General features: G+C 48.3%; 1 protein-coding gene across 3 annotated transcripts in view; it reads right to left on the bottom strand.

The window, feature by feature from the left end:
* The window catches only part of PAPPA (pappalysin 1), a 229,160-nt gene that overhangs the window by 34,655 nt on the left and 177,117 nt on the right, over positions 1-17,388 (bottom strand). For all 3 annotated transcript variants that reach the window (XM_005301373.5, XM_042859693.2, XM_042859692.2), the window contains exons 16-19: positions 12,568-12,778; positions 11,037-11,208; positions 5,140-5,287; positions 662-768 (exon numbers count right to left, since the gene is read on the bottom strand). In XM_005301373.5, coding sequence (XP_005301430.2) covers positions 662-768; positions 5,140-5,287; positions 11,037-11,208; positions 12,568-12,778 — 638 coding nt within the window. The remainder of the gene's footprint in view (positions 1-661; positions 769-5,139; positions 5,288-11,036; positions 11,209-12,567; positions 12,779-17,388) is intronic.

Below are 17,388 nucleotides of genomic sequence, written 5' to 3'. Positions count from 1 at the left end.
CTCTGAAATGGATGCTGTGCTGAGCAGACAGACATCTGTCACATGGGGATGTAGGAGAATCAGTTGCCTCAGCCAATTTGGGAAATTATATACGCACCATATCAGGTTCTTCTGCTGCCCGAACACGGACAGGTCCCCACCACCCAATGTGCACAGAAAACCGAAGAGTAGTAAGAATTTAAAACCTGCCCTGTGCAGTTTTTCTTGTTCCCCTTTGCTTTCTCCTACAGTAGGTATGTAAGAGCATTGTCTGCACTCCTACGGTGCTGGTGCAAGGGTGAAAGTCCCACCAGATCAGAACTGTTAGGAGCTGCGTGGATCAGAGGGCAAGGACGTGGTCCCTTTAACTCAAGGTGGAATGCCTAGAGGATGTTGCACTGGGAAACCACAGAGTTAAATGGGCCCTGCTAGAGCAAAGTAAAGGGGCCACGGGGTAAACAAGAATCAGGTTTGGAGCCCCTATTGATGACAACCTTCTCCAAGGAGGGAAGATGCCTCGCCACACAGATGGGTATGAAATATTGCCGCTCCTCGGACAGTGCTATCCCCTACATCCCTAAATTCTGCTTTCTGGGTCAAGCTGCATGTTCACCTACGCTGGAGGAACATGAAAGTCGGCGGGCCTGGGGAGGGGTATTTAGTAACATCCACCACCACTGACCTTCACTCGTTGAGGGTTCATCCAGTGCTGGATGTCTTGTACGGTCTCATTCACACGCAGCAGGATGGGCTCGTTGTGATCTGGACACGAGGTGGTGCATTCGGCTCCTTCATGGCACATGCAGAGGGGAACGAAGGAAGAAAGCAAACACCGTGTCACTCTCCTACCATCATTTCAGTTATCTGAATAACTTCCATCTCCTTACTCGCAGAATGATTACTAGACAACCATAATGGAGCTTTTCCCCTCCAAGCCCCTCGCAACCTCCTGGGATTTACACTGTGAGAGGATTCTGACCACACCCCACAGCTTGTGTCCCTAGAACCAGAGTGGGAGGGAGATACACATAAGGGCTTGTTTCTTATGGTGACCAATGGATTACAGTATTGAAATATCTTGTGGCTACTAATCCATGGATCGAATGGGGGATTTATTCACTTCCTGAAGCAATCACTCAGAGGCAGAGACACTGAAGGCAGGTCCATTTCAAGAACTCTTTCTGCAGCCATGAAGCGACTGAGCAGAGGCCAACAAACTCCTCTCACTTCTGACATGGACAACGAGCCAATGGCCTGATTTCCCAAAATGAGAAGACCCTGAAATAATGGTGAGCACGTCTAATGATGTTGCAGGCTGGTTATCACCTAAGCCCTGATCTAAACAAGAAGTAAGAGGAGAGGTAATGATCAATTTGTTCACGTGTAAACTGGTATTTTCTCTGATTAACTGCCATGCCCTGCGGGAATCCTATCCTTGTTAAAACACACTGCGGTGCTCTGCAGTAGCATGGGGACACAACCATAAGCCCTAGCGTGTTGGACTATTACCATTTCCCCCCTAGCAAATCACTGCTGAAAGGGGCAGCTGCTGCAGCCCTATCATTAGGAATCCTGCACTCCAATCAGCGTGAGGGGGAGTTAATCTGTGGAGTGGTTTGGACGGCTGGGCCTTTAGCTCAAAAGTCGCCACAGCCAGGAGGAGCAGATTAGGTGTTTGTGGAGAAAAGGAAAGGTGTTAGGGTCACACTGACCCTGGCTGGGTACAGTTTTTCCCCAGCCACCGCTGTCTTTTTTTCCTTTTTCTCACGTGGAGGAGCCAGTTGGAACAAAGCAGGAGCCAGTTAGTTTAATTAGGGAGGGTTTGTTTCTGTTTTACGTCTCTAGTCTGAGCAGTAGTGACTCCACTGATTTTACTGGATATCTGCCAGGTTTGGCTAGGCCCAGGAGTGGAAGGAAAAGATCCTCTTTTGGGGGACATCCAGATGACTTCCAAAATACAGGACTTGCTCCTGAGAAGTGCTGATGTGAGACACTCACAAAGTGTGTGTCAATTTCTCCAGCTAGTGGCTGGTCCACTAGACCAGGGGTTCTCAGCCTTTTCCTTTCTGAGGCCTCCCCTCCCCACCTGTGCCACAACAATTGTTTTTCTGCATATAAAAGCCAGGGCTGGCGTGAGGGGGTAGCAAGCAGGGCAGTTGCCTGGGGCCCCACACCCAGGGGGCACCACAAAGCTAAGTTGCTCAGGCTTTGGCTTCAGCCCCGGGCTGCAGTCTGGTGCAACAGGACTTTGGCTTTCTGCCCTGGGTCGTTGGGGTCTAACACTGGGCTTGGCAGACCCCCTGAAACCTGCTCGCGGCCCCCCAGGGGGCCCAGGACCCCTGGTTGAGGGGGATAACACTAGAGGATAACAGCCTTCAGATGCTACCCTAAGAGAGTTACCCCTTTAGCTGAAAAGGTCAAGGTCCCAGGTTCAATCTATGCTGCAGGCCAGTACACTGAGCTCCCTTGATTCCCACTGAAGCTTTTCTGACGGTGTGGGGCACGCTCAGGATTGGGCCCCAGGGATCTGTCTTCTGGACAAGGCTAATATAAGCGACACTAACAAGCATCCACTGGAACGGAGGTGAAAAGGGCCAGAAGTACACAAAGAAGGGCTGAAAAGCCTCCTTGCCCCCAGCACAGAGAGATGTTCCCTGGGAACGGGGAATCAGTATTTCTTCTCTGAAAAAGTGGCAACCCCTGGTAGGTAAGCAAAGGTCACCTCATCTCAAGGGTAAAATGCATTGTCAAATTAAGAGTCGCTGCTGGCTGCTCACAGCTCACTCCACTGTGCTATTTACACTCAAGGAAAGGAGCAGGTCTCAATTGTTTTGATATATGATCCGTAATTGGCACCATTAAAGAGCAGTGATCTCATCCAGGTTGTGTTCCTCTCCCCTGGGACGGGACTGAGGCAGGCTCCTGGTACCTTACAATGGTTACGATATAATGAGAGATCTGCACAACAGGGAACGCTTTCTCCAAGTTCAAAGGGACAGCAGTGGGGGGAGGAGGTTTAGGGAAAGGGGCTGGGGGGCGGGGAGGAAGGGGCCCAAGGTTTCTCTCCAAGCTGCATCTAATACAGCTCACATTCGAATGCTCCAGTACGGCGCTTGGACGGTGACCTTGGGAAAGGCACGTGCAAGCCGGTGTGCAGCATGGTAAATATAACACGTCCCCCAGCAATCTGAATCCGACCTACAACGGAGCTCAGCACAGGCAGCGGCTCCAAGCCTAGCAGCCCGCGCTGAGTACTTAGGCACCACGGAAGGCAGAAGTAATATTGACCTTTCTGAGGGTTCCCAAAGAACCTATTGGTCTGTGGGTTTGTCATTCTTACGGGATGCTTAGGCGGGGGTTATAATCTTCACGGGAGGAGGGCTGTATTTCTCACTGACCTGGCCCACTACATGAATGCTTCCTCCTCCCTGCTGGCTTCCTGTCCTTCTGCATCAATGCTGCATCTTTGTCCCTCGTTCCCCTCTGCCCCTTTTGTGTGCCCCATGCTACATCCAATTCTCTCTCTTTCTGGCCTCGTCTACACTAACGGGTGGTAGAAATGGGGGCAGGAGGTGGGGCACCAGTATAAACAGAAAACTAATGGCTTTGCCACCGGGTTATGTAGACTTGCTCTGAACAGGGTTCAGTGACACAGCCAGTCTGTGGTAGCCCTGGTACCCCTGTCGCTACGGGCAGAGCTGCATTAGCGCTAGTGCAATGGTGGGAGATTGCCCCAAAGCACTGGAGAAGAGACAGCCTTTGTCTCCTTCTCCCACTCTTGACTTTGTGCTGTTTTCACACGGCCCCTAGGACTGAGGCAGTCTCCTTCAGTATTATTATTTGTATTCTAGTAGCAGCTAGGAACCCCAACTGAGATCAAAGCCCCATTGAGTGAGGCACTGACCAAAATAAGAGAGAGACCCAGCCCTGAAGAGGTTCTCTTCGAAACAGACAAGACGGACAGAGGGTGGGTGGGGAAACAGAGGCGCAGCAAGGGGAAGTGACTTGTCCAAGGTCACACAGTAAGTCAGTGGCAGATCTGGGGATAGAACCTAGCCCTCCTGCATCCCAGTCCAGTAACCTATGCACTAGACCTCTTCCGGCAAAGTGCACAAATTATTCCTCACTTATTTTGGTTAACCTGTCACCATTACCCACACTCCTATTCTTTTTTCTCTATACCTTATGATAAATTCTTTAAAAAAAAACACATGGAAGAGTATACATAAATAAAAAAGCTTGGTGCTAACATGGTAGGTTGGAATCACGCACACGCATGTGTACAACACAGCACTCACATGACTTTTGCTGTTGAAACCCTCCACCTTTCCCATCCCTCCCCACTCCCTGGCATTGTCTGTTGTCAGGGCTCACAACATGGCTATGTTCTGTCTAACGCAGATGATCAACTCCCCGGGGGAAGGATCTTGTCTTCCTCCATATCTGTAAAGTGATATAGGTTTCTATGAGTCATAATAACTGATCATATGAGAGAGTGCGCGCTGGTAAGTGTTTTTGGGTGCCTTCAGATGTATGCGCCTGTGGATTTGTGTGTTTGACAAAGAATGTGGTTGGATGGGTGAATTTTATATTTGCAGGGGAGTATTTATGCACGGGGGGAGTGCACTTGTGTCTTTGTGAATGTGCATGGGTGGGAGAGCATGTTTGTGTGTGTGCGTACGGACGTGTGTGTATTTCTGTGTTGGTGTGGGTGAGACTATATGGGTGAGAATATCTGTGAATGTTGTATGTGCATGTGAACACAGGTAGCTGAGTGGGAATATTTGCCTGTTTGTGTGTGTGTGTGTGTGTGGGGGGGGGCATTCACCTAAGGCCAAGAGGAAATGCGTGTGTATTTCTTCACTTATTTAAAAAAAAATCATATTGGATTTGTCGCTCTTGTAGTTTGAGCCCTGGAACTGCTCATTAAACTCAGCAGGACAAGGGACGTGGTGGAAGTGGAAATGCTGTGAGGGAGTAGGAAGGCAGCATATGTTACCTGGCATGTGGCATCTGAAAGCTTGATGGTCTCTGCAAAACCTCTAATTAGCTGCTTCCCATGAGGGCAAACTGGCCCCCAAAACACGATGACCCAAGGACTCCTGTCTCCTTCCTCTCCCCCCGCCCCACCAGCTGCGGCCATGGCGTTAGCTCCCATACCTATTCCATAGCCGTGCGCACAATGCAGCTTGAGGTTGCTGTTGAGCTGAGTGGGAAGAGAGCACTCGCCCTGCATCTCCTTGCAGAGATGGAAGGAGCCGCTCCAGGTGCCATCCTTCCGGCAGTGAATCACGTTGTTACCACGTCCCTGGGAATGGGAAAAGCAAAATACAGTCAGAAAAGTCACAGAAAAAGAATCAGAATTGAATCAAGGGCTGATGTTCTCTGGGAGCGGGGAAGGCCTAGGGGTTGGGCTTTTAGCTTAGCGAGAAAGGGAATCAGCCTTCTTCAAAAGGACAAAGAAAAGACAGACTGTATCCTGCCCAGACAGACAGATGCACACTAACATTTTCTATGTAATGTTATGGCCTGTAAAGGATGCTCCCAAAATGGACCCAAGCTAACTAGAATAAAGGAACTATCACCCAATGTTCCCTCTTTCTTGATTTTAAGGTGTTTGTGCGGAGGGCAGCAAACCTTTTTCTTCTTTCCCTTTTCTAGCTAGTTACATCATCCTCGTATGGACGAGAACAAAGAGTCCCCTATGCCCGTGTGAAGCAGAAACAAAGGCTGGACATTTCTCTGTGAGGTTTAGCTGGGGTAATCTTTAGAGCTTGCCTGCTGTGACTGACAGCAAAGAAAGAGACTGCGATAGAGAAGCACAGAGATAGAGGTAGAGAAAGAAATCAACTTGTGTGTGTGGATGCATGTGAGGGTGGGGGAGGGTGCGGGATATGACATTTGCCTTACAAAAAGAGCCCCTGTGGAATATTGGAGAATGAATGAAAGTCCACGGGGAAATATTATGCCCTTTTAAAACAACAAAGAAGCGCACAAGGCTTCTTTCATCAGATCTAGGCATGCGGCACCCAGGGAGTTCTGCATGAGTTGTTCTGCAGGATTTGCAAGCCTAGCTGTTACTGGGTAGACATGGGACATTCTGCACCAAGATATTCTGTGGGGCTGGGTTGTCGAGCGCCCAGCGGTGTCGTGCATTGGCTATGTTATGGGACCTGGGCATCTCGCTCCCAATCCCTGGCAGGCAAGGGGGGTTTAATGTAATCCATGTATTTGCCACTCAGTGGGGTGTACTGGACATTCTCTGTGAGCTATCTTGGGGGTGGGGGTCTATGTGCCTGATGTGAAGTATTTTCAGACAGAGCCGTCAGCAGGCGAGGGGGATATTCTCTGGGACCCGCATGCCTCACTCTGCAGGTGCCTAAGGCGTCCTGTGCAGGTTGCATAACAGGATCTGCACATTAAGTCCCCAGCACAGTCCTCGGTGTTTTGCTTGTGCTGCTCGTCACCTTTGTTTTGCTCTTGGTTCCAGGAGGAAATTTGTTTTTCTCTTTGACATTCTTATCCTTCCCTGCTGAGCTTGTTGACGAACACGATGTTCAGGGGTGATGCAACTGGTCTTCTCTGCAGGCTACTGGGTTGAATCGTTAGCCCGCTTGTTTGTGTGCTGGAGGAGGATGATATCATTTGCATTTTGACTGCCTGGCAGAGACCAGTACCTGTGACTCTCACTGGCCCAAGGGTAACCATGCAAACAGCATAAAAATCCAGACTAGTTGAAGAATGTTAGGTGAGGGACCGGAACCTCAATTCCCTGCTTTGTTTTGCTGCTCACTGGGTCAGACAGGCCAGAGCACCTACGTACAGGGAACATTTTTCCCTGCAGCAAGAAGTTCTTGTGATGTGGTGGGAAGAGAAGGGATTTGAGTGGAAGAAACTATTTCCCCAGACTCCTTTGTGAACAAATAATCCAAATTAGACGTGGAGAAGACCTATTGGACCATGTTGTCCATCCCCTCTAAGATTTGTACCTATAGCACATTATGGCATTTCCTATGGCTGCAGCCCAGCCTCTAATCACTATAAGAAATTTCCTTTAAAATCCTTGCTTCTTTCTTTCCTGTGACATTGCAATTGCAAGCTGAATCTGATGTTGTGACAGTGAACTAAAGGTTTCATTCAGGCTACAAGGTTCTGTTTGCCTTCTCTGGGCATTAAGGTATTGTTAGAGGTAGCAAGAGAAGCATCTGGTACTGACCACCGTCAAAAACAGGGTAGTAGGTTCAATCTAGTCCAGCAACTCCTACCTCATGTTTGTGGTGGTAACTTTTCTCAGGTTTGCAGAGACAGCTTAGATCTGATTGTCATTTGGTGTGTGCACAGTAGCTAGAGAAGGAAGAGATTCGTTGTATTGGTGTGAGTATTTACGTGTACCTGCTTAACCCAGTCACCGCACATCTGGTGGTCCGTCCATTACAGACTGAGCGATCATGAGCATAGAAGGCTTTGGACTAGATTCTCAAGTGCGTTACACCCGTTTGCTCAACTCGGGTAGAAAATTCCAGCAGAGAACTCTCCTGGTGGAGAACTCTGCTGAATGCAACTTTGCCTCTGCATCTCCCAACCCATAGCTGGCATAGGGGCCAGGTTAGGGCAGGAAAGCTGTGCTGTGCTGATCCTCCACTGGCCTACGGTCCATTAAGGACCCTACATCGCTGGTGCAACTTAGTGTTGACCGACAGCAGCTCTAAGGGTACATCTACGCGGGGATAAAAAACCCGCAACTGGCTCGGATCAGCTGACTTGGGCTCGCCGGGCTCAGGCTCCGGCACTGAAAACTTGCTGTGCAGATGTTCAGGCTTGGGATGGACCCCGCGAAGGTGAACGGTCCTGAACGTCTATCCAGGGATATTTAGCCCCGCAGCCCATGCCCTGTGAGCCTGAGTCAGCTGACCCAGGCCAGCCACAGCAATACTGCGGGTCTTTATACCCTAAGTGTCACGAGGGCTGGCGTGTCAGAGCGGCGTCACCAGCTCCCCGAGAGCCTACTCCTGAGAGAAGCAAATCTCTGGAGCAGGAGAAAATCTGGCAGAGGATAAAACTCCAGGTACCACATGCTTATCAGTGATAACTTAGCATGGTTTGTTATTGTAACACGTGTGTTGCAATTCCGTTGTCATTTGCAAAATACACAGGTGGTAGCAGTGTTTAATAGCGACTTTTCAAGGTGACCCGGATTTATGGCTATGCTTGGGTTACTGTTGCATTATATTTGTAAAGTACTCCAGGATTCCGGTACTCTGGAATGCTGGAATACGGAGGAAAGCCGATGAGCAAAAGATTTTGACTGCAGAAACTAACTGCCTGAATGGAATACTGAGAGTTTGAGTACGACAGAAAATAAAAATGAAGCGATAAGAAAAACAGCTTGGGCTAGAAAAAACTCTATTACGGAAGATTCAATAAAGACAACTGTGATGGTCTGGAAACAAGTCAGGAATGGACCCAGAAAGGATACCATACATAGCGATACATACCAGAGTGCTAGGAACTAGAAACAGAGAAAGACCGAGGAGGCATTGGATAGAATAGTGAAGAATGACATAGAACAAAAAAGGTTTCAAGATGACGAAAGCCGTGAAGCTCGTGCAAGACAAAGTGGTGGGCAGACTTCATTTAGCCCCATGGTCACTGGCAGAGCTGGCTGACGGGAATCAAAGAAGATGACGCCAAGTTCCCAGGACATCTGCTGCTGTAGTAATATCCTGTCCATCATTCCCTACCCTGCATAATCTCTTGTGAAAATCCCTGCTGTTTTTCTTGCTTGGATGAAGCATGCATTATCACCTTGTAGATCTGAGAAAATCTTAGTGGGTTTTATTCCTTAGATAATTAACACCTCTCGGGCAGGTCAGATGAGGTCAGGGGTCCTGTCTCTTTCTCTTTCTCTTTCTTTTTTGTAATCTGTTTTCTGTTATATCTGGAAATATCTTTCCCTGGAGGACCTTTTCCCAAGCTGCTTCTTGTGCATTTGTTTGAGATGTTTTCTGAACTGACCACCAGAATCTTACTTTAAAGTGCATACGCACATCCTAATGGGTTGCAAAGTGTCTCTCGTGTCACCACTGCAGCCTCGTTAACTCGGCTAACTCTTACTCCATTGCCCATTACATCTCACTGGCCTTGTAAAAATGCCCAAACCTCGTAGCACCATTTATTCCTCAATATTACGCACAGCCCTTGTTTTACTGCATAGGCCTCATAAGTCCATACTTGTCCCGTGGCATCGCCACCTTGCCCCTGTTCCGCCCCATAGGTCGCTTAACTCTGCACAGGCCTCCTAACACCACACAGACCTTGTAAGGACCCTACATCTCCCGCATCCTTCATTACATTGCACATTTGTAACACACTACCCAACCCTCCTTTCATAGCGCAGACCTCAGAGTGCCACACAAGCCCTGTAACGCCAGCCAGGCCTCCGCACCATTCTGGTTAATCTCACACCAAAACACAGTGTCCCAGGATTCAGTCCCTCTCTACTCCTCACCATGACAGCACGTCAACTCTGAGAGAGTAGGGGATGACAAGAAACACACTCTTACTTTCTTCCAGAACTGTCACAGTTTTAAATACAGAAAACCTGACTGCTCCCTCTTCCAAGGCTGTGTGTTTTTATCACTTGGAGCAAACATCAGCGGTGTCCTTCAGACTATTGGCCTGATGGCAGATGAAGTCCATTTTCAGTAGACCCTCAGAAATTAAAATTATATTTAAAAGTATTTTGGCAGGGTATTCTCTGCCCTCCGAACTAAGTGCAATCGCAGGAACTTCCAGGTCCTCCACCTTCTCTTACCAAATGTATCAGGCAGCAGCACTTTTAGGAGAATTGAGTCATCTCACAAATTGAAATTATGCTCTGGTTCAGAAAACCAAACAGCTCAAACTAGCTGTTGAACTTTATAAAGACTAGAGCCTCCTCTGCTGCAAACCTGCCTAGTTCCAATGGAGCCACACTGATTTACATCAGCTGAGGATCTGGCCCTAACTGTTTAATGACATCTTTTAGCCAGAGAAGCACTATAGGTCAGTGAAGCTTAAGTATTGCTTTAAGTGTTGAGATCCATATACAAGTAAACTACTGTACGCTATATATATGCCTGAACTGCCCAAGGAAAAGAAAACCCAAGAACCAAACTTATGACTTTAAAAACAGACAAAGCCACCCAAGCAAAAGCCATGTAACAACCAAGACAAGTGCTAAACTTCACTGCTTGGTTGCTTTCTTTTTCTGTGTCCCATCTCCCTCCTGTATTAGTATGCTATTAGAGAAAGTCTCTCTAGATTACAAAACCTTTGAGGCATAGACCCTGCCCTCTTACCTGTCTGTAAAGCCCCCAGCACATACCATTAGCCCTCCACACATAAACAATGAATATAATTATCATCCTGATAAAATATTTCCCAACTAATAACACTACTGTTTCTCCTTCACCCGTACTCCCACATTTTCTCCTTCTTAGGCACTTGCTCTCCATTCATACAGACACCTTACAGAAGCACAGTTGGTCTTTCCATTGTGACCATGAAAAGCTTTTAATGAGCATGATGTTACTAAGGACACTGCACGGATCACCTGTCAGAGCCCGGAGGTATTGATTGAGTCAGTGCATTACAGGTAACAGCATATCACACTATGCAGCCCGGTGCATTCTCCAACATCCATGGAAGACTGCCCCTGAACCTGGGAGCGTGACTGCTCACATGACCACACAGCACTACCACCACCATGCGCCCATGCTGCAGCAACCTTCTTGCCTGTCTTATGGAAGCTCAGTGCAAGCAATCACTGAGACCTCATGCCAGAAACACAGTGGCCATTCTCTGCAAAGCTGAAGGGTTTATGGATTTATACGGCCACATCCTAAAAGGCCCAAAGCATCCTCAAATCCCACTGATGCCCATGGGAACTAAGCACATCCCAGGAGGTGTGCAGCCTCTCATAGATTTGGTTCCTGAGGCAGCCGGGCGGCACATACAAGATTTACCAGAAACTAGTTCCTGTTGGCTTAAGTTATTTGGACCCAAAAGGAACTAACTGATTGATTGTCGTCTTCCTCACACTTGATCCTGCATTCGCTGTTGAACTGGAAGCCGTTGGTGCACTGGTACAGCCCATGGAACTTCGAGGGTGGAGGGTCACAGGTGACGGGCACGCACGCTCCAGCTAGCCAGGTTCCATCTTGCATGCACTGGATCTTAAAGGCCCTCCTTCCATGTGGAAACAAACCAGAGTATTTAGTGAGTGGCTCAGTAAGCTACAGCTCTGAAGAACCTGAGCTCTGTTTAGCAAGCTGCAGGAAATGGCCGTGTTTGTGCTTTTCACACTGGGGACCAAGTTGTGAATTTGCATCGTGTGGTCTTAGAGCGAAAATAATGATGCGATGCAAAACCAACATTCAGTCTGCTGGTCTAATCCCCTCTTCTGCCTTTGACACATCTCCCAAAACACTGCTTCCCCCGTTTGTGGGCTGCGGGTCGTCTGAAATGGGTTGAACAGGGTTAGAAATATGCCTTCCCCACAGAGTTTCAAAGGGGACTCCCCAGGTTGCATATCAAAGATATATTTCTAAAGTAGGTCCTTAGCATAAACTTTTGGGGAACACAGGCTGGAATTGTCAAAGGATCCTGATTGAGTTAAGTGCCTATCTCCCATTGAAAAGTAGGTGCCTAATTCCCTTTGGTTCCTTTGAAAATTCCAGGTGTCTATCCCCTGTCCTTGGAAGAGCACTAATAGGGAGAACTTCCATTAGTCTGTGTCAAGAAAAGATCTTCTTTCTCATGCCTATGGGATCTCATCTGCATCCTACCCTATCCTCATTCTGTACTCACAGGATCTCTAGTGGTACAGCTGGTCCAATTAGTCACTGCAGATAAATTACCCACTGACGTTAACTGTCTTTTCTGTTGGTAAACACACTTTGATATTTACCAATTTAGCCATTATTTTAACTGTTTGACAAATAGTTTATGTGAATTAATTTCAGCATATGGATTGCAAGTTAATTATTTTCTTGGACTATTCAGTATTTATTATTCATTATCAGTGGTGTGTTACTAGTCATTTAAGTCATACAGAATTGTTTCTGCGATCTCATTGGATGACAGAAGCTTTTTAAACAGGTGAAGAATGAATCATGAACACTGAATAATTCATGCTCTTTCTGGCGCATACATATTTTTGTTCGGATGTGAATATGGGTATTTGTATGAAGAACGATCATTCCCCAAACATTTGGATGAACAAAAGTACGTTCGGGAATAATGAATAAAAATGGCACGAATATGGTTGAACCATCAGCTGTTTGGAAACACTGTTTTTACTGTATACAGCAAACTTTGTCTATGGGCTCTCATCTCTAATTCCATGCACCTGGGATATCCTCTATGACTCTTCACCTTTCTGAAATCTTTGATAATGTTGTGTTGTGCACAACAACTGCTGGCGTATGTGCGTTGCCCCACAATATTCCCTGCTACTCACACAACCCACTAATACCCACAGATCTTCCTCTCCTGATTTTTGTTTTAACCCACGTCTCTCTGGAATACATTGTTTGTTTTACTTACTTCTTTGCTTTCCTGGAGGAGCCAGGAACATGGTAACCCGGTTTGCATTTGTACTTGCAAAAGGAGCCCACTTTGTGTTTATCTTCACGGCAACGGGCGGTCTGAAGATCTGCATTGGGAACTAGAGATGGAGCTCGACACATCAGCTCACAAAGGGCCTCGGGGAAGGACCATAGCCCATCTTCCATACATGTTAAGTTGCTGTTGTTTCCTGGAGAGGACAGTGGACAGGGTTAACAAAATCAGGCTCGGCTATTTTGTTAGGGTATCGTAACCCATACAACAGATCAAAAGATTCCTTGATTTGCATGTCAAAATGAGCTATGTATATTTTCTGCTTTTGTCTTCTGTGTATTCTACCTTCAAATAACTAAGAACTCCGCTGTCCACAGAGACAAGATAGCCATTCTGGGCTCTTTTCAGGAAAGGCTGTGACACAAGAGACATACTGACTGTCTGCTCTTGCATGGATACTTTACTTTTGTTCTTTCCTGTTTTGTCGTTTCTCTTAATCTAAATAAAACAAAAAGGTCTTTTCTGTTTGAAAATATCCATGCGTGGAAAGTCTGCTTGCTTGTTTGCAAAACCATTCGTGAGCTACCCCAACACACACACACACACCCCATGGCACTAACATGATGTTGCTGCCATCCTTTCACTCTGCTTGGGTGTGATACCCCTTCTCCCTACCTTGTGTCTGTCCTGTCTATTTAAGCTGGGGGGGGGGGTAGGGACCATCTGTATTGCATTATAGTGCCTAACACAACGGGTTGGTCCTTTGGCACTACTACCTGAACATGATTATCATTATGTATTATAATAATAATAATTATTATTATTAATAACAACTAAAGTGTTGTTTTCCTTTGGAAGCTTGGTTGGCCAATATCTGAAAGGTAAAAGATATAGTAGGACACATTCATCCCTGGTGTAGCTTGGCTGATTTCACTGGAGTTACACCAGGATGAGTCAAGCTCAGCATGTTTTGTATTTCTTTGTCATTTCATGTCGTATGTAATAAAGGAACAAGCGTAGTCTAAAAAAAAAAATAAATCCCACAGCTGTGAGCCAATAACCATTCGAAGACCTAATAGTCAATCAACCCCCCAATCCAGTGCTGCAGAAACAGTGTGGGGAGCTTCACTCATGTTGACAAGTTCCAAACTGTGTCCCATAGGGTCTTTCTCATCTGGAAAGGTTGAGAGCCGTGACATGAGATGTCAAAGCTGGGATTCACAGAGAGGAAAAATGGAGGAAACCCTAGAGCACAGCAAGGCATGCAGAGAAGCCCTCCTCCTTCATTAAACCATCGGTGGCTTTTTTTTCTTCCCTTCGTAATTGTGGCTGACTGCTGAGGTATTTTTGTGAAAGCCAAAGCTCTTTCCTGTAGCACCAGCCCGCTTCTCTTGTCGGACTCATGCAGCAGTTCTGCAGTCCTGCACTGGCGAGGGCATGCTTGCTACTGCAAAGTGATGAACTGTGACATTACAAACAGTGGCTTCCATGACATCAGTGATTGAATTAGGTCTGAGTCATTCAACTTCCATCCTCCAGAAGCTCAGTGACAATGCCTATTAGTCACTGTCTGTGACTATGCAACAAATGATTTCTTTATCGCAGTGGTCCCCAAACTGTGGGGCATGCCCCCCCAAGAGGGCACAGAGGAAGGTTTGGGGGACATGAGGGGGGTGGCCCGGACCAGCCCCCACAGGGGGCGGGGAGAGAGCACCACGCAGCCCCGCTCTGGCTCCATCCACAGCTCCACTCCACCCCTTCTTCTGCTCCCAGGCCAGCTCTGCCCTCATTCCCTCTCTGCCCCAGCCTCTAGCCCCAGCTCCTCCCCGATTCCCACTTCTGCCTTCAGCCCAAGCTCCTCTGCAATGGGGAGGGGGATGCAGAGAGATTCCATTATTGATACGGGGGAGCGACAGGAAAAGTTTGGGCACCACTGTTTTCAGAAGCGCCGCCAGCTTTTCTGCCGTCCTAAGTGGCGGAAGGTCCCGTCCCAAAATGCCGCCCCCCACAGAGACAGCGGAAGGTCCCGCTGCTGAAATACCGCCACGGTCGCCGCCCCCCAAATTGTAGTGCCCTAGGTGACCGCCTAAAGTGCCTAATAGGTTGCACCGGCCCTGACTGTTTTACCGTATTGTTTTGATAGCTACACTCCAAAAGTACAATGATACTAGAGACCACAGCTATGCAAACCAAGGGCCAGATCCTCAACTGGTGTCCCTCCTCCACTGTGTTCACCAATTGAGGATCTGGTGACTTGTGACTTATTTTATTCTGCAGTGTGTAGTGTGACCATTTTCACCCTTTGTGGTGGACAAATTTGCAGCCCTTGAATTTGAATAAAATAGCAACTGAGAGGAGGATCAGGAAAAGATCCCTCAGGGAATTGAGTATGTGCCAATGGGAGGCTGAAGTCTTCCGCTGCCATTAAAAATAAAGGGAAGGAGCATAAAGGGGAGACTGGGATAGGAAACAGAGGAGACATGGGAAAGAAGAAGACAGAGCAAGGAAACATGCCCCATTTGGGCACTGACAACATTTCAGGGCCCAGATCCTCAGCTGTGCTTCAATCAGAGTGTCCAGTTAACTCTGGGATGTTCAAAAGCCCTGGGGGCCATTATATCCAGTGCATCATCTTAGACCAGAGGTGGGCAACTACGGCCCATGGGCCACATCTGGTCTAAGATGTCCTGCCCAGCCCCCGAGCTCCTGGCCCGGGAGGCTAGCCCCAGCCCCTCCCCTGCTGTTCCCCCTCCCCCGCAGCCTCAGCTCGCTCCGCCGCCGGCGCAATGCTCTGGCAATGGGGCTGTGAGCTCCTGGGGCAGCGCAGCTGCAGAGCCGGCCTGACCCAGTGCTCTGTGCTGCGTGATGGCGGCGGCAGTAGTGTCACCAGCTACTGGTGCTCCAGGCAGCGCGGCAAGGGGGCAGGGAGCAGGGGGGGTTGGATAGAGGGCAGGGGAGTTCGGGGTGGTGGTTGGGGGTGGGGGTGTGGATAGGGGTTGGGATGGGAACAGGGTTGAATGGGGGCAGGGGTCACGCGGGGCAGTGAGGAAGGAGGGGGTTTTTTCGATGGGGCGGCGGGGGGCAGGCAGGGGCAGGGGTCCGGGGGCAGTTAGGGGACAGGGAGAAGGGGTGGTTGGATGGGGCAGGGGTCCTGGGAGGGCTTTCAGGAATGAGAGGAGGGGTTGGAGGGGGGGTGTGGGTTCTGGGGGTGGCCAGGGGGCAGGGAGCGGGGGTGTGTGGATGGGGCAGGGGTCCCTGAGGGGCCGTTAGGAAACGGGGGGGTTGAATGGGGCAGGAGTCCCAGGGGAGGGGGGAGATCGGAGCTGGGGGCTGGGCCATGACCCCCTCCCCTAACCGGCCCTCCATACAATTTACGAAACCCAATGCAGCCCTCAGGCCAAAAAGTTTGCTCCTGTCTTAGACTGTGAGATGAATTGGGCCAAAATCATAAGCTCTGAACTCTCCAAAGTTCAGATGCAGTGTTTTAATTGGGTTTCACCCAATGAAGTTCCTTAAAGTCTGAAGGGGTTTAGAGCTAGAATCCCCGCTTGGGTCCACCCCTAATTACGAATGATCAAAGTCACGTGCTGTGCTTGATGGGGGCAGGAAGGAAAAAGTAAAAGATGGAGCAGAGATAACATCTGGGACATCTGCTCCAGTGATCCATCTAGCAGCACCCCCCTCACAGGGGTGCGGACGCAAAGGCAGACCAAATGTACGTCAGTGAACAAGAGAGACGAATCCTGAGATTCCCCAATGTTCTATATTGACACAGGGTCAAATCTTGAAAGCTTTTGAACATCAGCAGTTCCTACCAAAGTTGGAAGGAGTTACAAGTGCTCAGCACCTCTTCAGGATCCAGCCCCTGCAGAACATTCTGGGTAACTTAGAAGGCTTTTTGGGGGTGTTTTTGTTCCTTTCACTGTTTACTTCTAACAGTCTTGCCATCTGCTCGGAGGAATCTCCTCTCCTTCCTCATTCCAGACAAAGCCCTCTGTACAGCTCCTGACTGCGTGGCATGTGTGAGCCTGATGAAAACTTTTGAGGATTTCTTTAGATGGCAGTAATAATAATCAATGCCCAGAGGTTTCCTTTTGTCAGGCTGGATTGTGATATTTACTCACAATGAGTACCACTTGGCTAGTCTACTAGGAGTCAGCGGGATCACTCGTGGAATAAGGTGCCATTCGACATGAGTAAAGGTGTCAGAAACTGGCCCTTGACTTGGACTCTCCTCGTGTAGCTCAGAATGAACAAACAAAGCGCTCTCAGCGACATAAGTCACAGCTCCCCCAAGAGATGATGAAGAGACTCATACTGGTGCTGGAGCAAAATTTTCAAAAGTGCCCGAGTGACTTAGGAGCCTATGTCCCATTTTCATAGATTCATAGATTCTATTACTGGAAGGGACCTCGAGAGGTCATCGAGTCCAGTCCCCTGCCCGCAAGGCAGGACCAAATACTGTCGAGACCATCCCTGATAGACATTTATCTAACCTACTCTTAAATATCTCCAGAGATGGAGATTCCACAACCTCCCTAGGCAATTTATTCCAGTGTTTAACCACCCTGACAGTTAGGAACTTTTTCCTAATGTCCAACCTAGACCTCCCTTGCTGCAGTTTAAGCCCATTGCTTCTTGTTCTATCTTTAGAGGCTAAGGTGAACAAGTTTTCTCCCTCCTCCTTATGACACCCTTTTAGATACCTGAAAACTGCTATCATGTCCCCTCTCAGTCTTCTCTTTTCCAAACTAAACAAACCCAATTCTTTCAGCCTTCCTTCATAGGTCATGTTCTCAAGACCTT

Source organism: Chrysemys picta, chromosome 18, assembly GCF_011386835.1.
Source record: "Chrysemys picta bellii isolate R12L10 chromosome 18, ASM1138683v2, whole genome shotgun sequence".
NCBI classification, from domain to species: Eukaryota; Metazoa; Chordata; order Testudines; family Emydidae; genus Chrysemys; species Chrysemys picta.
The sequence above is the reverse complement of the archived record's forward strand: the minus strand, read 5'-3'. Positions and strand labels throughout refer to the sequence as shown.